The 23,344-nt window shown below is 46.4% G+C and overlaps 1 protein-coding gene across 1 annotated transcript; it reads right to left on the reverse strand.

Moving 5' to 3' along the window:
- Positions 1–458: 458 nt before the first annotated feature.
- On the reverse strand, positions 459–21,732 carry TECPR1 (tectonin beta-propeller repeat containing 1). Its single transcript, XM_074158542.1, has 24 exons — positions 21,502–21,732; positions 20,007–20,189; positions 19,388–19,510; positions 18,572–18,697; positions 17,200–17,374; positions 17,003–17,103; positions 15,651–15,752; positions 15,124–15,269; positions 13,804–14,309; positions 12,794–12,939; positions 11,692–11,847; positions 11,028–11,177; positions 10,276–10,433; positions 9,545–9,672; positions 9,156–9,258; positions 8,381–8,477; positions 7,919–7,998; positions 7,593–7,649; positions 6,339–6,513; positions 4,986–5,121; positions 4,551–4,643; positions 3,739–3,845; positions 3,157–3,276; positions 459–2,448 (listed from the first exon to the last, which is right to left on the reverse strand). The coding sequence occupies exons 1-24, from the start codon at positions 21,730–21,732 to the stop codon at positions 2,254–2,256; spliced, it is 3,594 nt and encodes a 1,197-aa protein (XP_074014643.1). The 3' UTR covers positions 459–2,253.
- Between the last annotated feature and the right edge of the window lie 1,612 nt (positions 21,733–23,344).

Below are 23,344 nucleotides of genomic sequence, written 5' to 3' on the forward strand. Positions count from 1 at the left end.
TCAGCCCTCCTGTACTGGGGTGTCAGTGAGGGTGTCTCCTGCTGGCGTAGAGGTTTGACTTGCCCCAACAGCGCTGTATCTTCACTCAACAGCTGCTCCTCACGGGTGAAGCCCTTGATGCATTTATGTGTTGTCTGACTGTAACGGGGGACATCAGTAACACCGAGGTGGTGGTGGTTGGGTAATGAAGGGGAAAGGTCTGACACTGAAAGAGGGGAGATTGAGCTGAGATCTGGGGAAGAACTTCTTTGCTGTGAGGGTGGTGAGAGCCTGGCCCAGGTTGCCCAGAGAAGCTGTGGCTGCCCCATCCCTGGAGGGGTTCAAGGCCAGGTTGGAGGGAGCTTTGAGCGCTGATGAACAGTCAGAGGCAGGAGAGTGGTGTTTCAGTGCAATGACAGCTGCTAGCTCCAAAACGGTACCTTGCTACAACGTGCTGCTTTATTGGACACATCAAAAGGGATAAATTACTTTTATTTTTTTCAAAATTGTTTCAATTCAAAGTAACTTTTCCTTATTTTAACTAGCCATAGCAATGACTTTAAATTAAATAATTCTCTAAATAATAGTTTCAGAAGGCAAATATATAGTACTCAAACAGGAACAATTTATAATTTAGCTTTTGTTCACTTAAACCCAGCTTTTTACAGTGAAGTGGAACTTGGCAATGCAGGGAAAAATGCAAAGGTACATTATAAAGCTTATTGTATGAAACAGGGTTGATTGTTGGAGATGTAAACACTGACTATTAAACAAATATTTCTGTTACAATGCAGAGAAAATACAATCCTAATAATTCTCTAAAAATACATGTAGTAAAGTTATTTATTTGGACAAGATACTGTGCAAGTTCTGCAAAACCTATTACAGTAATTAATGCAAACGTTCTTCATGGTGCTCCCACGACACACGGACAAACCAGGAATCTCTGATCACATTTTTAACCAGTAAAGCATCAACTCTTCATTCACATTTGGACTTAGAAACAGTGCTTTCCTTGGCATTAAAATATCAAATATATTCTTTAAATACGTGCAAACGTAAGTTTTACTTCTACAAGTACAGTACTGAGACCACACCACGCTGCGCATCATAGAAAAATAACTCCGGCTACAGTCACACACAGAGGGAAACCGATTGTAAATCACTGCCAGGGGAAACGCGGCGCCTTCCTGAAGCTCCCGGGGAGGCTTCAACGCTTCCCAGGGACTGGATTTCGAAGTCATTTCACATCACAGCCAAATTATGGTAAGACAGGAAAAAAACTGCTTTTGAGAACAGAAAATGGTTTCTTGTTGACAAGGGATGACTCAGTCACTGACTAAACCCAAAGAGCAGTGCCTTGTTGAGCCCACGTTGGTAACGCCACCACCATTAGTGAGGGGGTTCCTTCTGCACCCTGGGACCCCAGGCTGATCTCAGACCCGTGGAAGCAGAGTTTGCAATGACCTGGTCTCAGCCCAGCTCCTCGCCGGTGCCCTCCAGGCTCAGGAGCTGAGCAGCCACATCCCTGCACCTCCCCTGCCATGGCTCCAGCTCAGATGGAGACAAACCAGGATTTACCACCCTTGGGACAGACAACTGAGAGAGACTTTGTCACTTGGACTGAACAGGACCGTGCTCTCCAACAGTCTCACTGAAACCAGTGGTTCCACTTCTTGATTGAGTTGTTACTGTGAGCAAAGACAGCAAAAATTGGCCCTTACTGGTACCTGCACCCCAGGCCGAGTTCCAGAGGTTAATGTTGGTGATGGAGCGAGAACAGCATGACCCAGCTGTGTGTGGGGCTCACCTGAGCAGAAGCCTGTGCAGGTACAAATCCTCTACCCCAGGGACCAGATCGCTGGACCTGCCCCTAATTCAGCTCTGACAGCTCCTTCTCTGCTCAAATATGTGTGTGTGACCGGGAGAGCCGCGTAGGGAAGGGCCCTGCACTAGTCATTAGCACAGTAAATGCAGTGCTCGTGGGCAGAGACTCCCCGTGCTGTGGCTGTGCAGCAGCTGCGGTAACGGGTCAGGAATTCATAGGGCTACAAAGCTTGCCTGCTTTGACAAAACTATTAGCTTTATCAGGTCACGTTTTACACATGATAGAGTGGATGAAATCAGTATTTAAAATACCCCATTGCAAATTCCAGGTCAGTAAAATGTATTAGTAGCACAAACAGGTTGTGTTTTTCTCTCCAGGCAAGACATTTAGTTTCTTTTTAAATTATTCTGACTACTGCTTGTCTGCAACATGTAGGTGGCAACAACTTAACAATTAACAGCATTTCTGTCCAATTCCTGACTTTCACTGACCATCAGAGGGGTTTTCGAGCTCTCTCTTCTCCCTTTACTCTCCTCATCTTCCAACTCCTCTGGTGCCGCAGGCTGTTCCTCGGGTGCGTCGTGCACAGCCCTCGATGCCTCCGTCGCGTTTCCTCTGACGGTGATGTGCTCCCACCCGCCCTGGCGAGGGTTTGGAAAGAAAAAGGAGGAGAACCATCACCCCCAGCGATTGCAGCCTCTGATGTGGTGCTTTATGGGCGCTACTGGTTTTACACTGTTTTCTCATGAGGAAGGTAAACGTGCTCTGGGCTGAATCAGAAAAAACGCTCCTTGTAAAACCCATCAGAACACCCGTCCCCGAGGGGGGCAGGGGTAGTCACTGGGGGATTGTTTTTATTTCAGGGAATGGAGATCAGTTGGGTCAGGCTTTTGTAACAGAGCTGTGGCAGGTTTTCCAGCAACTTAAAAGGGACCAAACCCTTGAAATAGCCTTTCTCAAAACATTGAGGCTAAGACGGGGAACAACAATGAGTAACAATCATTGCAGAATCAGAAAGAATCAATTTTTTAAAAATGGTACTTTCTTTACTAATTTTCCCATTATAACTTTTAAATTACCTATTTAAAATGAATATTTATCAAGTGCAAATAAAAGACTTCACAGCTCTAACTGCACAACCCATGATATTAACTTGAAAAAGGAACCTAAACCCAAAGAATAAAGGTCAGTTTCCTGCAGGTATGTGCACACTTTGGCAAGCCGGCCAGCAGGATGGCACGCTCCCGGCCAGGCGCATCCACCCGGACACCCAGCTCCGCAGCGTTTGGGTGGTCTTGTCCCCAGACACCCAGCGTCCCGGTGGCCTCGTCCCCCCAGCACACACTCACCCCGATACCGTAGTCCCACGAGAGGCCTTTGGGTTCCATGGGCTGAACCCCAGCCCGGTGGCAGACGGTCCCGCAGCTCAGGCTGTGACTCCCTTGCACTTTGTCAGCGATCACCCAGACCTCAGGAAAGCAGAGAGGGGCAATAAAACCTGCTCTTCGTGCGGCTCTTCCACATGTCAAAAATGACCCGTCTGTTTGTTTGACCAGCTTCAGAAATTAGTCTTGATCTTGAATAGGCCCAAACTGCTCTGACTTAGAGAGACACCCAACCAACCAGATACCAGTGTTAGAATTAGAACATTGCCAGGTAGCAAGACTGGGCAGGAAAGAGATTAAATATATAAATAAGCCTCATTAAAAAACAGGAAAAAGATTAACGAGGCTTTTTACAGCACAGGGCTGGCTGTGTCCCTGTTTCATTGGCATCATTTCTGTCTTGCTATCAGGATTCTGGCAGACAATCACTTTATGGAATAAAGTTAGTTAAACAAAAATAACTCTGAAGAACATTTAATTTAATTACAAAAGTATGTTAAGTGTAATATTTAATAAACTAATGACACAAGGAAGCTGGGTACACACCTGGTCCAGGGGCCCCACAGACATTTTACGGATGTTGTTTGAAACGTGGTCCCAGGCGGCTCCCTGGGGGTAGCTGGGGGTGATGCCCTGCCGGTACCAGAGGTTCCCTGCAAACAAACAGTCCCGGCTTTGGGTGAGCTGCTGGCAAACAGCGAAACCCAGAGGTAATACTGTGTGTTCTCTGGAAACGCATTAGGGTTTGACTAGTGTGTTACAGTGAGGACAGTGAAGTTCCTGCTTTGGAGCCTGTATTTCTGTAGTCACTCTTTGTAATTTTTCTGGAAAACAGCAAATACTCTGTTTTGTAAAATTTCTTGGGGAAAAACGTTGACATAAAGCACTATGTCTAGAGGAATAAAGCAGATGAGCTGAAGGTCTCTGGAGGAGACTGATGTTAAAGGCTTGTTTCTTTCACAGAAGGATGTGTCATCATTTATCCTGCAATGACGGTGCTATTTCTAGGTTTTGCAACAGAAGATATTCCTCTGCAGTTTTGGCTGTTCTAGGGTTTCAGACAAAACCCGCTGTGCAGTTCCCCGAGATTCGTCTCTCTCTCTCCCCCCCAGGAACACACAGATGCTGGGTTGTTGCTGCCTGGGGCACTATCAGATACAACAACCCCCAGGTCTCCCTGGTCAGTAATGACGGGGCTGCCTACTCCACCCCCTCAGGATGAACTGTCACCCCCCTTGGAGCAACAGCGACCCTCTCTCCAGGCAGGAGCTCTGACTCCGCCTCTCCTTTTTACATCAACCTGATGAGTACTCATTTCTTTTTGGTAGCATTGATAAATAATTTTTAAAAATCCTTACCGTTCTTATCCAACACAAACACGGACGTTCGTCCTACTGAGACTTGTTTTAACTTCTGTTTTTGTGGTGAAGGAATATGGTACCAACAGTCACCTAAAGGTCAGAAATACTTGAGTCAAACACTGAGAAGACAGAACTATGCGGGAGAAGTCTCAGCAATGCCTGAGTTGAAACACTGCAGCTGGGCAAGAAAGCTGTGAGTGACACTACGCTCAGTGTATTTTTACTGGCTTGTAAACAAACAAACCCTTTAAATCACACAAGGGATGAGCAAATTAACTGCTGTGATTATGAGGAGTGTTGTTCACAGGCACTGGTTCACACAGCTACGGGAAAGGCCTCTGCCAAACCGCTTTGCAGTTCCCGGAGGTGGCAGCGTAGCCCAGCTCACACCCCGTGTGAGGTGAGACCCTGCTGAGAAGTACAAGCACTCACCCGCCGGCTTCTGCGGTGACACCGAGCCCCGATAGAAGGCGGAGCCATCTCTGGCAATCGCCCACACTTGGTAAAACGCTCCGATGGAGACGGAGATGAAGGGCTGATCCGTGCCCACGTGAAGCCAGGATGTTCCCTGACAAACCACAGAAGATGAGTTAGGAAGCAGTGGTTAAAAACTCCACAATGAAGTATTGTTGATTATTGCCAAATGGGAAAAGCTCTAGATAGCAAAAAATATTCTGAAGACTGATTCCTGTACCTTGTGACTGGACAGAAACCAGTCTCTGATCCTCAAAGCTATGTGGCTGTTTAACTCCTTGAAACCAACAGCTGTGTAACAGCTGGACTCTAACAGGGCCTTTCTGTTGAAATTGCTGGAATTTAGGCACCTACACGTCTCTGAATAGCTCAGCTACAGCCCTTTCGGGTTTGGTTGTTGTGCTTTTTTTTTAAATAACCCCTTTTTTGATTACACAGAACAAGTCTCACAAAAATTGCCTGATACAGGTCTTCAGATTCCAGACCCAGCACTCCAGTCCTTGCTGCTGTGCTGCCATACGGCTCTGTGCTACTGTAACTGACTGGGCAGGAAGAAAAAAAATTCCTATAAATTTTCAACTTCTTGCAGTTTTTCTCCATGTTCCATTAAAGTACATTAATAGTGGTTTTTTTCCCCTGTTATAAATATGGCTTATAATTAGTGCGTATCAACCCTAATTTGGTGTTTCAGCACGTGTCTATTATTAGGAAAGAAGTATCGCTACTGAAGTTACTGGGACCATTTGTTCCTTTCTGCACACTTCAGTGGATGTTCACTCATTAAATCTGTCCCAGTTCATAGAAAAAAGTCACTTCTGCAGGTACGTCCAGACCCACCCATCTTTTAAATAAGCAGAGTCATCTCCAGGCCCAGAAAAGCCAAAGGACAAACTCCTGTGATATTAACAGGCATTCGGTTGGGACCACACTTTAGAGAAATTCTATCCCTGGGCAGTTTATTTAAATGGGATACACACATTATCAACAATTTAAAAAAAAAAAAAAAAGTTGGAAATAAGCGATCAGCGTAGCAAGCTCAAGTAAAACACTTCAGGAGCAGACGCAGAGGGGCTGGGAGAGGCTCCCGTGAGAGTGGCGGCACAAGCCAAGGGGGACTGTGCTGGAGAAGCGCTGTTTAAGAACTGTGGGCAGCAAACCAGGCTACGGCTGGTGGACAAGGACTTTCAAACCTGGGACATAAAAGGGGGGAAAAAAAGGCGCTGTAAGAGAAGGCGCTGCTCGATGGTGTGTTTGTACCTGCACCATTGCACTAAATACATCAACAACGCGGTAAAACCAGAGGGACCTTACAGCGGGGTGCTGCTGCGTCACGCCGAGCCGGCAGAGCACGTCTCCCTTGTCACTGATGGCCCACAGTGCTACCGCTTCCTCACCGGCTGCAGCCGAACTGGGAATTATGGAGATGTCCCACAGTGCAACAGGAGGCACTTCCAGCCACGGCCCGTTGGTGACTATCTTACATTTTCTGAAGCAAAAAAACCCCAAACCCGTCAGAAGTACGTACTTTCTACAACTGAATTTTGTTTCCTGCTCCGTTGCTGACTTCAGCACAAACAGTCCTGAAATCTTTTCATTACGTAGGTACAGTAAGTCCTAGTACATTTAATTTGAAAGGCGTTTACACCAATCAGCATCAGGTTTTCAATTTTGACATATTACTGATTCCTCAAAGCTTCTGTTTTTAAAAAAAGTTGCTTTATGCAACCTTGGCCAGCCCTGAGCTGTTTCCTATTTGTTTTCAATTTCCAACTGACAGTTAAAACAAGAGGAAATGTTTAGGTTTGAGGGTATTTCTCAAGTTGCTGATTTTCTTTCAAGTCACCATTTCGATGATTGGATGTCGTTTGTTTTGTTGCACATCCTGGAACAACAATAGTTTGATGCTTCAGGACCTTACTTCAAAGATTCTTGTATAAGGGCCAAAATACTGGCTTTGTAGCTCAGTAACAAACAGAACAAAGCGGAACTGTAAGCTCACAGCAATTAGTTAGCCCAGCTGTTAGATACTCTAGTACAAAAAGCATAGAAAAGCTGGAAAAACAGTGAATGCACAGACCTTCCTTCCCTGCTTCCTATAACAGAACAGTGGCTGTTTGCTGTTCCCAGGTTCCACCTGAATACTGTGTTCTGTGACTTAAATGGGGTTGGGATTATCTGTGGCCTCGTACACAGCATGTGGAATTAATATGTTAAAACTATTAATATACAAAATGTATCAGCAGTTGTTACAAGTGACCTACTATGTACTGATACACCTACTGCTCCTGAATCATTTACCATAAGGAAAATCAGATACAGAGAATAAGTAGCTGACTTACCTGCAGCGCCCCCAGAACCAAACAGGGTACCTGCCTGCAAATTAAAGCCATAATGCTGAAGACCACCCGCCTCTCTACTGCAGATGGGTTAGTTACTGCAGGGTTCTTCACTAATGCTTTTGTTGTTGGGTGACGAGACTCCTCCCCTCATGACTAAAGGAGATTTCTAGGGAACACAACACTCAAATTCAAAACGTTTGTATCTTATTACATCTTAGTTCCTCACCTTGCCCAGCGCCTCCGTCGGACAAAGTCTTTCATTGTCTTGTGACCATGGTAGGACCTGCCAAAACAGACGTAAATAGGTGCTGATGAGCCCGAGAGCCCTGCCCACGTACCTGCCCGCGCCTAACACTACAGTTTGCTGGGCTCACTGTGCTGCCCAGCCTCCCAGCAAATGTCACTGCTACTGTCCCCACAGGAGGGGAGACATGGGGGCACACTTTCCCTGCCAGAGCACAGCTAACGTGCAAATCAGGGAACAAGGAGAAACGAGGGCTTCAGTACAGCGTTTGCCTGCTGGGATTGAGGCAGAAGAAGGCACATCCTTACGCTGGGAAGTCCGCTGCATACTGCCAGCCTTCCCGGTCAGTTCCGCCCGAGGTATTAAAATCAATGTACCAGTCGGACACCTATTGTCACAAGGAGACAATAACAAGCACAATCAGCACCTACTGCATAATAAAAATAACCTCCTCCAGCTTTTGGAGTGCAAAAACTTGCCAGAGACGACCTAATACTTGCAATATCAATTCATACTGAGGTTCTCAAGCCTTCTTAATTCAGTTGAAAAGGACCAGAATAGAAGTCTAAGTCCCACTAAACAAAAAGTCCCACTCAATGCTTAACATTCCTTTGACTATGTAAGATTATTGCTATTGTATAAATGGGGAAACCAAGGTTAAATATTACAACAAATCCAGGAAGAAAATCTGGTTCACTTGAGCCCAAATCTTGTATCCCACTTGCTAAGCTTTGCCTTCTTAGAAAAAAGACTTTTAAGCCAAAATTTACCCAGGTCCACTGCGGAGAAGGAGGCTTGGTGTTGACTTTTGTACATTCCTGCAGGCCCGACGCATCGCTCCACATGTATCTGTCGGTGGGCAGGCCTCTGGGGTGGAACAGCGTGCAAGGAACGCAAGGTCACTTCAACAGAGCATTGAAAAGGGCAGGGGAGAAAAGCCTATTTGTAGCACTTCGTACTTTCATACAGAAACAGTCTCTATCATCAATCTCCGCATTTAGAAATACCATGTGAGTGATGAGGACAGTGGGAAAGAATTGGTACAATTTGCTCCCAGTTACACCAAACCTGAGGACCATGTGAAGTTCTGTCTGTAGCGCGATATTCCTCACTACTATTTGAACCTGGGAGGTGAATCCCAAGTTTCTCTGGCACAGACACCCAGATGTCAATGCCTTTTCAATACCTCTGTTCAAATATTCTATTCAAGGACCCAGTGTATTTAGCACAATAGTATATGAATACATAGATCCTATTAAGAACTTTGCTGTGTGGCCTTAATAACAAAAGATGCTGCAAGCAGGCACGCTTTGTGCACTCACGAAGCACAAATCTGTGATGCTTTGCTACAAATGCATTTTGAATGGATAATTACAAATCTACAGAATGGAGAGACACTGCTCCTTCCATCTCACGTTAACAGCAAATGTTGGAGGAGACTGAAGACAGAATAACTGCAACTGTTCTGAAAAGCTAGAACCCCTTGTTTCATTTGACAGTAGTGAAAAATCACAGTTAAGTAACACAATGAATTGAGTGACTAACCTGCTGCTATATCCAGTGACCGGGTTCCACCGCTGGTTCTCATAGATGTAAACACATTTCACATCGGACTGTGTATAAATGTTATCAGCACTACTGGCCAGTCCTGTGACAAAGAAATGATGTGCATTATAGTAAAGCTAAACCGTAAGCACACTTTGAAATTTTAGATTCCAATAGCCACAGTAATAGTGCCGATTACCCTATTTCTCACTCTTAAGCTGAAAATATAAACCTGCAATAGGGATTCCTTCCTAATGCGTGGCGGCTAAGCTGTGTAACCCTACACGTTCGTCAGGCTGAGGGAAGGAGAGCTGAAGCAGCCTGAGGACTGACCCGGTGGGGAAGATGAGTGAGAGATGTGCACGGCACAGCAGACCCACCGTCCCTACCTTGGATGAAGCCCCCGCCGTACCCGCCAGTGTACACCCAGGCGGTGTGATCGTAGCCTATGCCCCACACCACGCCTCGGTTATTGCTCTCTATCAGCCGAAGATGACCTCCAACCTGACGCCAAAACCTGCCAGAAAAAGGACATTTTACATTTACTCTACAGCACATCCATCAGGAACGTACGCTTTCCCCCCCTACAACCCAACAATCTCAAGGACATGGAACTGTGTATGGTATTGTCATAGGTGTAACAGGAACTGCAAAGGGGCGGCTCCTGGACTGGAATGACTATGGGGGACTGAGAATTTCACATTTCCTGACTCGGATAAAACTGAAAGCTCAAATTACACTACAATTACAGTGATTAGGATTAGGATTACTTTCAGTCTAGGCCATCTCTTATAATTTAAATAATTATGGCATTAAAGATGTAATCACAAAAAGTCGGGATCTCAATGAGAAAGGCTTTTGAAATCATACGAGTAGCTCTAGCATCTAACAATTAAATACAATTTGGTGAATTTCTTCAGATGTACTTATGACTGTGAAGGCAGCCGTTAACCTTGTCACCAACAGACACCCGCAGGGCACTGTACACCCTGACATCACCAATGGACACCCGCAGGGCACCGTACACCCCAACAGCCCACTGGAGCCCCTGCCATGCCATAAAGACAGCCCTGGCTGGAGGTGACCCCGCGCAGCAGGAGCAGCTTCTGAAGCCTCTCACATTTGATCACATGGCATCAGGTGGGGCCCGTTCTCCAGCTCAGGACATGGCTCGCTCACAAAGATGTCTCCTTTGCAAGTCACCGACCAAATGGCGTGGTGAGAAGGAGGGCCCTGGATCCGTCTGCTTTCACAGCAGGACATGTTCAGCAGAGACAGCTACGAAACAAGGAGCAGAGAACCACAAGCTCCCGTTTACAGTGAGAACAGACATTTCTGTAGATGCTTCAGTATCACAAACCAAAGTTTTATCTTTGCAGGTTCTTGCAAATCAGCAAAGTGAATCAGCAGCTTTGTCTTAAAGGCACTGGAATTCACTGCTTTAGAAATTACTAACACAATCCCTGGAACCACTGTGGTTTGCAGTCTCTGAGCATTATGAAGAATCGTTCAGGTTTTCCACTGCTTGGGTGTATATGTGCCTGCCTGCCTATGCGTAAGACTGTACAGCAGATTGAGTAACTGAATTATACTCCTAACTCATTTGTAGCCTAATCTGCATCCAGAAGGGAAGGAAAACCACTGTTGGGTTTTACTGTGGATAACTGCAGCATCAGAAAGCGTGCAAACTCCAGAGGAGACAGGAAGCCGCAGGTGCCTCTAAATAAGTTTAAAAAGAATTTTTAAATACCTAAATTATGAAAACAGATAAGCAGCCTAGATACTGTGACTGTAATGCTGAGATCTCAGAGACCAGCTTGTATGTTTTATTTCACATATTGCCAGCTTGAAATGAAAAATCCACAGAATTACCCAGTCATGCATTTCTTGCTCTGTTGCGGCTGCCAGACGTATCGGCCACCGCTGCTTCGTTCTCTCGGGGGTATAGAGCGCAAAGGAGTGTTTGGCCTCATTCAGAACTTCAACTATAATAGTGACTTCATTCAGGAACACGTGGATATACTAAAACAAGAGAAAAAAATTGTAACTACAGCAAATATAGATATACCCTCCTCCCCAGTGCCAGTGTTTTTGCACTTCAGGACTATGAACGAGGTGTTCCTGCCACGGACAGCAAAGAGTCAGTTCTGGGTACAGAAGGAACGGGGCTCAGTTTCCAGTCCTGAACTCCCCCTGGTTCAAACTGCCCATGAACGTTAACCCTATTTATGAAGACTCCGGCAGCCAAGCTTGGCTCTTTCTTCATAATTGAGAACATTTTGAACTTCCAAAAGAATTCCTCCTTGGTGCAAAGCTGCTGGTTTAAGCAATGTGGGTGGTTGCTGACTGAAGATTTCTGACATAGTGTCAACTCAGCTCCAGCTTAGAAAAGCTTGCAGTTTGCTAGTACCTTTGCAGTGGTTCCCAAAACTCACAACACTAGTGTACCATAATTTGCCTCCCTTAATAAAACTGTTTCCCCTTGAGCTTTCCTTTACCAAATGCAACTCTCTCAAGGGTCTCCAGCTGAACGCACCTTTTTCTCCTCATGATACATGTAATAGATGAAGAGGATGCTGTCGCGCATTCCGTCGCTCCCAGTGAACTGCTCCAGTGCGACTCGAACATCCATCCATTTATGAGGCTTCCAGTTCCTCCACCATTGCAAGGTCCCAGTTTTAACCCAAACCGACTGCAACACAAACACAAATTTACAGGGGTAAGGAAACCATGTGACGACTCTTCTTTCTCCCAAATGCTATTTTTTGCGACCAGAAGAAATCTCTGCTGCAGGTTAGTCTGTATCGTACCAGCTACCTCTGACACAGAGTGTACCAGAGTGCTCAGGAAGCTGGAGACAAAATGAAAACTGACAGAAATGGACAGAAAGGCACTGAAATAGCATGTGCACACCGGTTCCACGCCTGCAAGAATACAACAGCACACAGATGCGGACCGACTCTAGTGCGGTCCTTGTTATCATGCAATTTCTACTTGGACTTTCATGGTTTTTGACATTATCTTTTTAAATGTGATTAAACCCCTGGACTCCAAGTGTTTTTAATCAAATGAATTCCATTGCTAGTTGCCAAATGACATCTGAAGGGACCAAAAATGTCAGTTAGTGTGAAAAGAGCCAAGGAGTCATAACAAAGTGAACATCAAACAGAAGTGCTGCTATTTAAGCTGCTATTGATGTCTGCATCATCGCTTCGTTTATGCCAGTTACATTCATCCCTCAGTGGTCGCAGAGAGGGAAAGTTCACCTATTTGAGTCACTGTTTCAATTAAGAAGCCTCATCTTGTGGTGGGATAATTCATACAATGGTCCACTGTTGGAAACATTTCTCTGTGGATTTGAGGTTTCAGTGTACTCAAATGAAGCTGACCAAGGCTTCATTTACTCCTGTGCAAAACCATCAGCTAACGTTTTTAGCTAAAGATTGCTGCTCCCTGTCTGATAAGCTGCTCGTTTCCCACAGGGAGCTCAGACAGTGATAATCCAGGAAAGTTGTCATGATAGAAATAAGGACCAGAATGCAAAGCTGATAGTAAGTTCAGATCAGTACACCAGCAATGTATCACTGATGCCCAGTACTGCTAGGTGTGTTCAGCAGACAAGAGTCCTCACTGCTTACCTGCTCAATCGCCTGTTCATAGTGCCTAAAATTCTCCAGCTCCCGCTTTGTCCTCTCACTGAGCTGCTGAAAAATCTGCTTTCGCCACGCTGCCGTCTGTGCTGGGGTGATGGACAGGGACAGGGACTGCACAGAGGAGGACAAACCTGGGACACAACCAAACCAATAAACTCCAGTGAGCTTTGCATACACTCCTGTGACAGGTAAGACGTGATGCTGCTTTGAACACTGGACACAATCAACCCAGTCTAACATAATTTTTCTAATTATTATTCTTCTGAATCAAGGTATTACAGCCAAACTTCGTAAAAGATGCATAGAAATGGGATCACTGGATGATTATAGAGAAACTTTCAAAGCTATAACCTTTGTTGGGGTTTTTGTCACTGGAAAGCAAGATAATTCGGTAATACAATGCATTAAGAGCATTAAGAGTTACACTGTTATTAACACTGGGATGTCACAGTTCATGGTTTACTTTGAAAATATGGCAATATTCCACTGTCTTTCAAGGATCTAAATTCCAACCCATCCAGTTACCAGCTGGGCTCACATACACAATGCCTCCGAGTACCTTCTCTCTCTCACCCATGTCTCGGTAGGAACGGTAGGAGTGAGGCAGTTACTTGTTATCTGTGGCATCTGCATCTCTCAAGAGCCCTTTTCACTGCTTTCAGTTACTACTCAGCGATATTATGGGGTTGCCTGAAGTTGCAGTTTAAGCGTTAAGTGCAGTTAAAAAATAGATGCAGATCCAGCACAGATTATTTTGCAAAATTCTTACAGAAACTCAGAGTAAATTTTACATTTATATATCTCAATCCCAAAGTGCTTTACAGCTAAATACACGCAGCACTATCCCCAGCCACGGAGCGTATTAACAAACTGCAGTAAGAGTAAATGGATTATCAGGAGTTTTGCACCATGGTTTTCTTCAAAAAAATCCCTGAACCAACATTTTTCTTGAAGAGCATTGGGAATTGGTGTCTGTTGTGGTGAGGGGACAATACCTGACGGAACAGTGAACCACTTCAGTGGGCTGTGCAGATCCACAAGGCAGCCTCCCCCAGACACCCAGGCCCACAGCGGGTGCTCATCGGTGCCATACGGTTCCTCGGCTCCCACTGGGAACATGCCCAGGGAGGACAGGCTGGATGTTTCCGCAAAGCTGCTGACGGACAGGACTGGATGCTTTTGGGCCTCCTTCAAGTCAATGTTTGTCCACTGCAGTTCTGCAGAAGGACTTGGGTTTATAGATTTATGCATCTCCAGATTAGCTTTCTCATTACTAGTCGAAGCACCAGCGGCTTCTCCGGGACCAGAGTCCAGAGGATCCAGAGTCACAGGTGCAGGTATTTTGGTGCCGTTATCACCGCCGGCTGCAGCCCCGGCTGGGGGAGCGCTGGCAGGGTTCACAGGTGCGCTGGGAAGCTCTGTATCGGAGGAAGTATCTGCATCACCCTGAATGATCGCATTTGTTTGGTTCTGAATATCATCAGTAAAGAAACAGCCAGCACTGAAGGACAAATAGATAATTAATTAACTATCATTCAAAGCATTAAGGCTCACAGGCCTGAGAGCACAGACATACAGAAATCAACCCAGCATTTCAGCGTTAGGGGAGAAACAGCAGATTTCTTTTGTGAAGGTAAAACTCTATCATCAAGGGAAAGAGTCTAACACAAATCTGGCACAGCAGTCTAGTGAGTCTGAAACACAGGAAGGTGTTTCATTGAACTTTTCAAACAATTGGTGGTGTTGGCTGCCTACAACTCTCTGAAGCAACATCACATTTTCTGGATATGAAATAATGAATAGGATTTTTTAAAGCCCCTTATTAACTTTGTGATTTCTGTCGTAGCTAGAGAGGGCTTCTGCTCAGAGCACTCTGACTCAAACAAGTAGCTCCTGCAGCACTCCCAGCTTCACTGGCACAGCCAAGAGGCCAGCAGTCAGCAGGGAGTTACTGATTTAATCTCTCTAGGAAAGGGAACGTACAGTGACACTCAGGAGAAGGATAATTCCTAAGTGGAGCTGACACTCCTTCATATTTCACAGGTAGTGTTTTCTCTTATTATCCAGATAGTGACAGTAAAGCCCAGAGAAACGCTTCACTGCGAGCATGCAGTGAATCCCAAAGTGGGAGCTTCAGTTTGTACTCCCAGTGCAGCAACTGCTGCTTATTCTTAATTTTAATAGCAAAAACTGCAAATGTTTTTTGGCATAGATAATGGTTAGAGATTCCCCACTCCTCCATTTGAGTGCAGAATACTATCTCCAACATCGAAACTCTTAAGAGTACAGTCTTGAGCAGGAATTTTACTACGTACCTGAGCAGACTTGTTGAGCTCCCAGTCTGAGACCTGTCACTCTCTCGGCCAGATACAATTGCTTTCCATGTCTTCCCACTGAGCTCGCTTGGTGTGACACCTTGCCGAAAATAAATTGCTCTGTCATCACAGCCAATTCCCCAGACCTAGAGAAGGAAAGGGCTTGGTGAAGGAAATGGCATGGAAGGCAGGTAGATACCAGCTACAAAAAAGGGGCAGTAGTGGAAAATTCAGCACAAAAATCTGCTGGACACAGCGTTTTCCCTTTTTCTTCCTTAATGCTGGTACTCTAGAAGCAGTATAAAATTCTAGACCATTAAGGGAAAACTGTTCACCTGACTGGGCCATGCAAGAGACAGGGTGACTGCTCTCTTCTGGTGAAGGATTCAGCCAGGCATTCCTTCCCAGCAGTTTGAGCCCAGGCACCTTTCACTCAGCTGTCAATGCCGGCACTCCCGGCCAGGCATGACTACTGCCCGTACAACGGGGCACACAATACCCTCACAACCCATCTACAGCTGTCTTACCTGGTTGTTTAAGCCTACAGTAACCATCATCATTTCTCCAACCATTTCAATCCAGCTTGTCCCACAAGGATTATGTGAGTTCACTCCTCTTCTAAACCACACCTACAACAACAACAACAACAGAAAGTCTAAATTTTGCTGCTTCTGCATTAGCAGGCAGACAGCTGCAATTTAGTTTCCTTGGTGGATTAGTCTTTATCTCTAATACTGATTTGCCACATTGCCTTAAGAAGTCACTTACCTCCTTGGTTCTTTTCTTTATCAGGTAAAGATAAAATGCTGTGTGCCCTTGTGATCAACTACAGCCAGAACAGCCCACAAGGAGACTTTGTTATGACTTTCTGTGACAGAGTTTGTTTCTCTGCCACTGGAAAAATACTTTCTATTACGTGTCAACTATAGGCTATTTTTGGTGACTCTGAATGGACTTCTAAAGACTGTTCTTGTGCTCAGACCCTGAAAGCACTGCTGATGGAGGGAACTGTGCGAGGGATCTTTTCAGTGGTACAGCTCTTTGAATTGTCTCCCCTTAGATTAGTTCTTACCAATCAGAAAGTGTCTGTGGACTGAGTACCTGGAAACATTTCCATCTGTATTTAGCATGTAGCCATATTGTGGCTAGCAGCTACTTTGGAAGTTGTTGGTTGAATCAGGTAACAGACAGTGTACTTGAGTATCTTGTGGCAGATCTGAAGGAAACCATGCTAGCTTATCTACTTTTATTAGAGCACTCTAGTACATTCTTCAAGACTTTAAGACTCCTTGCAACTTGATGATCCTCATGGGTCCCTTCCAGTTTGAGATTTTTCTACAATTCTCAGTTAAAACCCCAATAAGAAAGTAATCACACATACAAATAACAGATATGTCGCTTAATAAATACAAAAAACCCCCTACGTTAAATGGCTGATGAACAGGGAACTGTTAAAGTAGGAAGATAAAAAAATAGGATCACACAGAAAAGCACAGATGAAAATACTCCCCTTGCTGCTTTTGGTGTAACCTTCAGACCATGTGGAAACAAATGAACAGCTACAAGTCCCTTCGATTTCGATGCTCAGTATCCCTCGGAAGTAGGGCCCTTATTGCATCCCTACCCACCTCTGTCTGACTTGGGTTTAGACAATTCCTTCCAAGAGAAAAGCAGAAAGTCTCCCTAAAATTAAATGCAACTTTGTATATCATAAACCACAAAGTATTCCCAGAACAGCAAGGGGGACTGGAACTGCCCAAGCCATGGGGATAGTGAACCCAAATCACCAATGTTTCCTAGGAAAGTTACAGGCCTGTTCAAGAAAAGCAGATACAAAAGGGGAGAAAAAACCCCAGAAGCAGTGCATGACACCTCTTACTTTTCTATCTTTTGTAACACACCACACGACATCAACACCCACGGAGACGTGCATAATCCCATTCTCAGAGCTTGGAGACTCCACAGTGCTCCAGGAAACTCCTGCAAGAGACAAAACCCAGAAGGCACTGTAGGGTAGTTTCTTATTCAACACGATACAAATCAAAGGGGCTCCCAGCTAAATTTAACAAACTTTACCTTCAGGGTTATTCCTATCAATTCCTTCTCTCACAATAGCTTGCCCTTCCCAAAGAGTTGCCCACAGGAGGTCATATGGTCCACAGCTGATCTGGACAACTTCACCAGGAGTGGCGATTACAGACCACACTGAACCTTCTGGATTGTGATGGCAGACGTTTTCTCTGTACCATACCTAGACAAGTTTAAAAAAAAACAAAAACAAACTTAGAAAATTATCACTACAACAATGAAACCACTGAGACAAGCATAAAGGGCAAACTGGAAAGAACAGTCCTCCTTCAACAACAGGATTTTTTTTTATGCAGTGTACACACTCTGACCTTTAAAGTTATGGTTTTGATGTTGATTATGCAGCTGAACACTATTTCCTTATGTACTAAGGGAGGAGGCTTTTCTACAGACCAGCTTTTCTCATGGAAGTGAATCTGGATTGGGTACAGTAACCTATTGCTACAAGTTCTGTGTATATTTCAACATTTAAAAAACCACTTCAGTGTATTTCAGGGCATGTTATACAAGCCGAGAATGAACAATATCGAACACAAAAACGTTACTGTTAGCTGATAGCCTGCCCTCACTTTCACTGAACAGAGCTTGCTACAATATGGATAAAAAACTCCATTTCTGTGCAGCCTGCAGTGACGCCCAGTCCATTTGCCAGTCTTGGTCCTACCCATCAGTGCACTTTCCTACAGATCACAGCCAAAAGAGGAAGGTCAAACACAGAAAGCATTCCACGGTGGTTGTATAAGTGCTCCAAAACATGATTGCCCAGTGCTAAATCCTCATATTTAGAAATACTTTATTTCTCTAGGGACTTTTACCTGGGAAATGAAAGCATTTTACAATGGCAGTAAAGTAAGCCTGTGGAGCAGGGTGCTTGTCACCTACTACTGGAAAGTATGAGGCATAGGGAATTTTATTTTAAACAATTTAACCGAGATTGCTTGCCTCTCCAGACAAGCTGACTGAAATTTTAGGCTATGTGTTAAAAGTATTATCTTCTTCTTCATCAGGTTTTAAGGCTCCTTCTCTTTGTTACCAGTGCCATAGTCTGCATTCTGGGCATTTTTCAGGATATAAGATTCTACTCAGCCCAAGTTTTTAAGATTCACCTGATTATAGAGGTTTAAGGCTTCCATAAAACAGCAACCCTGTGAGATTCTAAGCTTTTCCACTTTCAACACAAGTTATTATAATGTAGTCCCAAAGCAGCTTCTACGTCCTCTGCCAGATGCACAAACAGCATCTTTCCTTACCAACATAAGACAACAACAAACCGCCTTGTTTTACAAGCATTTACCTCCTTTTCAGTAGTAAATTATACTAGGAAACTTAGAAAGCTTTACCTTAGAAAACATGCACTTACCCTTCCTTGTAAAGAAACCGCCCACACTGATAAACGGCCCGGGGGCTCATCGGTGATTTCCCATCCTCCGATGGAGATGTCATTGAAAGGGTCTGGCAGCTGCCCTGGCTCATCCTGGGACACGATCTGGAGCCAAGAGAAGGATGGTTGGGAAGAGAAGAGACACCGCGAACAGAGAGGTGATCTGGCTGGTGGCTTGGCTTGTTTCTTGCAGATTGGTTTGTGTGTCGCTTACTAAAGCGGCCGAGCGTAGAGATTCTTCCTCTCGTTCCAGGCTGCTATAAGCAGGGAGAGGGGAAACGCTGCCGAAGCAGCACAAACAAGTCTGTGCTTCATCCCCTAACTAAAGGAAATTTTTACTTACAGAGCTGTGCACACAGATGCTCTTTGAACTGAAAAGCTGCGATGTCACAAATTACAATTTTTGTACATTCTTAGAATGGAACAACAATTACTAAACAACAGTTATGCATACAGACAAAGAACAGAGCTGGTGAATGATGCTAGACAGGTGCCACCTCAAAAGAGAGTGCTTTGTCAAACCACCAAAGGAAGTTAAAGAGTTAGTTTGAAATCTGCAAGGGAGCGGAGCAGCTATCTCCAACTGCACTACCAAGAGATTTTGCACCTTATTACCACAGGTTTCTACAAAAAATCAATCCCAGCTTTCCATTTATGCTTGCAAGAATTACAAGTTGGAAGTCAAGAAATCCAGGTCCAGCCTCCAGAGCAGTGATAAAAAAATCAATTTCCCTGCACCTATAGTTGTTTATTTCAGAAAATCAGTGTATTCAATATTTAAAAGACATCCAGAACCTTTGCCCAAACGTCCCGTGCTTTGTATCTCCTGTATCTGATCCACCTCCTGCGTCTGACACAAGAATTCCATTTCTTATCCTTTGTGTAGGTGCTGGGGAAGTCTATGGCGTAAGTCCAGCCCTGTGAACAGAGGTTTTTCTTTTGTGAAAAATCAGGACCAAGGGGCAGCTTGAAATCGTAACTCAGAGCAATTCTGCACAAGAGTCACTCCTCCAAATACAATACAAGTCACTGTGCATGTCTCAACAGCCCCGATTAACAGATCAGCTAATTCCATGAATGATTTATGAACCATGTCCAAATTCCTCTCGATGATATACACAGAACAAACAAGACACATTTTACTTTCTTCAGAGTAAAGGTCTTAAGTAACAATGGCATCCAGTTGCCAGCATTTTGTGACCTGATCAAAAGAAAAAAGCTTCTATAGAAGCTCCTATAGACTTCAAACACCTTCAGACAAGATCCTTCCTTGTCTTGTTTCCCAGAAAGAAGCAGCTATGGGAAGTTAAGCGCCTTTTATTTTTACAGACATTTTACACTTCTATAAAAGTGCCTTTTATTTTACAGACTAAGGATTCCCAGAATAGATCTCTGTTTGGTATTGTTCACCTACCCCTTTCTCTGTTGGTTCCCCTCCAATATTTTCATCCACATACCAGTCAGACTCCCACTCCCAGTGTGGTGAAGGCAGTGTGAAACTATCAAGCTGCTGGTGTTTTAGCCCGCTCACATCACTCCACTGCCAGCGGTCACTAGGCAGTAATTTCTCACAAAAGCCACCAACTGGATTCCAGCGCTGCCAGAAAGAATAAATGACATATTTTGTTTGAGATCACATTACCTCGTGGTACATCTACAGAGTCCTAGGGAGTCATAAATGATACTTCTCTTTTTTTCTGAAATAGAAGAGTAAATTCCTGGAAGAAAGTGTTCACACTGCAAGCCCCTGGCTAACACCGTCTGTGGAGGAAGCTTTTCCAAGTACCGAGGAAGGGCTGGCTGCGGAGCTAGTCCCAAGCAAGCCATTTTCAGCCACAGAAACAGGAACATCTGATGATATGTTTTACTACTAACAGTGCCTTTTCCTTTGGTGCTGTGTGGCACCATGACACTGCAGCATTAGGGTAACGCTGTACAGGTAGCCTTGGGATCTCTGGTCTACTCTCCACCAGAAAGATGACTAGATCTTGCCTGCTCTAGAAAAATAGCATAGCTTCTGTGCCAGAAACTATGTCAAGATACCATCAATAACACCAGTAAATCTTCTTTGTACCTTATGTTATCAAGAGGGGTTTTTTTCCAAATCTGTCTTAAATCAGTTACAGAACAAGTAACTTGCTAGCCTTTTGCCAGTGCAGCTGCGATTTTTCTTCCTCCCTCCCTGCCCTGGCCCCGTGCTCTTACCTACTATAGAAATACTGGCAAAATTTGTCATGTAATACTGTCTCACATGTTAGGGCACGTGGAAAATGAGTTGTTTGAAATCTTTCTATAATTTTTATACAAAATATTATTTAATTTTACTAGGAATCTGGCTAAATTTCTTTGCACACTAACTGTAAAGCATCTGAGTTTAATTTTGTTATTGTTAGCTCTTGCAGAGTATTTCCTTTTGTGCCTTCTAGTATTTCGTTTTCCATTTTTTCATAGCCTAGAACAAACAAAACAAAGGTTTTAAAATAACAAATAGAAGAAATTTCAAAGTTTTGCATTTTTTAAAGAACGTGATAATGTACTTTTGTTGCCTAGAACTTACACTGGACATTTTCTTACGAGGACTGTGTATTTGTCCGTAAGGAAAGGAAAACATCAGGTGAAAAGGGTGAATGTTCCAGACTGAAATGGCTCCTGTAAAACAGGCCATAGTGCACACTGGCCTTGCCTCTGGTAACAGCAGGGAAGTATAACCTTCCTTTGGGAATTGAAATATTAAAAAGAATAACCTACTATTTGGCACATATATACCCCTCAGAAACAACGGGTAAAAAATGAAAACAAATAAACCCAAACAATCTTTCTGTGAGAAACACACCTAGAGAAGGATTTGCTGTCATTTTTTTCTGCTGAGTATGTGGCAGCGTGACAGAGGCCCCCGTGACACTTCATACCTGATTCTCATAGGTTTCCTCCTGGTATCTAATCGGAACGTCACCCGAGAACACGTAGGTGTAGACTTGGTGGTCGCAGGCTATTCCCCAGCAGCACTGTTTGACAGCAGAGACCCGTTTGAACTCCAGCTGCGTGTCCTTACAGAGCTCCCAGTACTGGCCAACAGTGGAGAGAGTGTAAACCCTCCCGAAAATGTCAACACCCCACAGGAGGGAACTGGGCATGGCCATGTCTGAAAGGCAAAAAGGAGCTGTCAAAGACAATGACAGTTTTAAAAAAATGGATCTTGAACTTACTGTAGATCAGTTCCGCTCTAGGCCGTCATCAGCCAAACAAAATAAAGATGTAAAGAATGATCTTTTTAAAAGAGCCCCTGCAAAGGCAGCAGCCACACCTCTTTCAGTTGGAGCATCTGGGACTATAAACTACTTTAAAACTTCAATTTAGGCCCCTCTGCATTGTTTGTGCTGCAGAAGATGAAGACGAACGTTGCCTGATTTGGGTGAATGCAGAAGTGGCCTGGTACGCTCTGGGGACGGGCAAACATCACCCCCACCCCCGCCGAACCCCTCCTCAGCGCAGCCGGGCCGTTCCCGATGGGACTGCAACTACTGACAGGAAGACGAAACGTCGTCCATGAGGATTCCCGGCTGCCGAGTGCACCGTGATTGCCGCGGGATTCACGGAAACCAGCCCCGCTCCTCGCACGCCACAAAGCCGTGCGGTTCCCGGCCAGCGGGGACGCGCCCTGTCCCCGTCCCTCCCGCGGGACGAGCCGCCATTCCCGCCCACCGCCTTTCCCAGCCCTCCGGAGCCCCCGGTGCGCTGCCGTTACCCCGCGGGGCCCGGGCGCCGCACAGATCTCCTCAGCGAGGCCCGGCCGGAGCCGGGGGCGGCGCGCGTTGCTCCAGGCGGCGCTAAGGCCCGAGGGCCGCTCGCCGCCGGGGCCGGCATGGCGGCCGGTGAGGGAACCCCCCCTCAGGCAGGCGGTGACCCGCGGGCGGGAGCGGGTCTCCGGTGGCGGCGGTGCGGACCCGCTGCTCGAAACGCCCCGCGGGCCCTCCGGCCCCTCCCCACAGCCCCGCTCGCTCCTCCCGCCGGCACCGCACCTCCAGGCAGGGCGACAGGGGGGCAGGGCCGCGGCGGGCACGGCAGCGGCCCCATCTCCCCCCGCCCTGCCCCGCCCCGCCCTGCCCTGCGGCCGCCGGCGATCGGACCGGACCGGCCCAGCCCGGCGCGGCCCGGCGGCGCGGCCCTCACCTGCCTCCCGGCGGAAGGATCCTTCGCGCCGCTGCCGGGCGGCCCCGCGGAGGCAGCGGCGGGCGGGGAGCGCCGCGCGCCCACTGCCTGCGCCGCCGCGCGGCCGCGGCCAGCGCCGCCATTGGGCGGGGGGGGGAGGGAGGGGCGGCGCGGCGGGCGCGTCACGGCGCGTCACGGCGCGCGGGAGTCCGGGGCCGGGCGGCAGCGCGTGCGGTGGGTGACGTTCGCTCGTGACGCGCCGGCGGGCCTCGCGCCTGGGGGACGGCGGCGGCTCGTGCTGCCACAGCCCGCACCGCGCGGCGCCCGCGCTTCCCGCGGGTCACGGCCGTAAGGGACAGCCCGGCCGCCGCCGCCCCCCGGCTCGGCCCGGAGCCTGACAGTCCAGGCAGGTGGGCGAGGCCTGCCCTGCCCCTCCGGGCACACCGCCGCGCACCGGGGAGCCGCCAGCGAGGTGTCGGCTCCGTGTGGCCCCCAGGGCCGCAGTGTGCACGCCACGGCGGGGCACAGCGGCCGTCTGTCACCGCAGGCCTTTCCCAACGGGACCCGCAGACCGAGAGTTGGGCCGGAGGGGCGCCCGGGGCT

This window comes from Numenius arquata, chromosome 14, assembly GCF_964106895.1.
Source record: "Numenius arquata chromosome 14, bNumArq3.hap1.1, whole genome shotgun sequence".
Classification (NCBI taxonomy): Eukaryota; Metazoa; Chordata; class Aves; order Charadriiformes; family Scolopacidae; genus Numenius; species Numenius arquata.

Bases quoted from the DNA above. Each gene is read 5' to 3' on its own strand.
- TECPR1 (XM_074158542.1), bottom strand. From the start codon at position 21,732: ATGGCCATGCCCAGTTCCCTCCTGTGGGGTGTTGACATTTTCGGGAGG. The intron at 20,190-21,501 runs GTATGAAGTGTC...TCTTTCTGGCAG, and splicing joins AGGAAACCTATGAGAATCAG to CGCTGGAATCCAGTTGGTGG. The intron at 9,673-10,275 runs GTGAGAGGCTTC...TTTTTCTGGCAG, and splicing joins CTGATGCCATGTGATCAAAT to GTTTTGGCGTCAGGTTGGAG.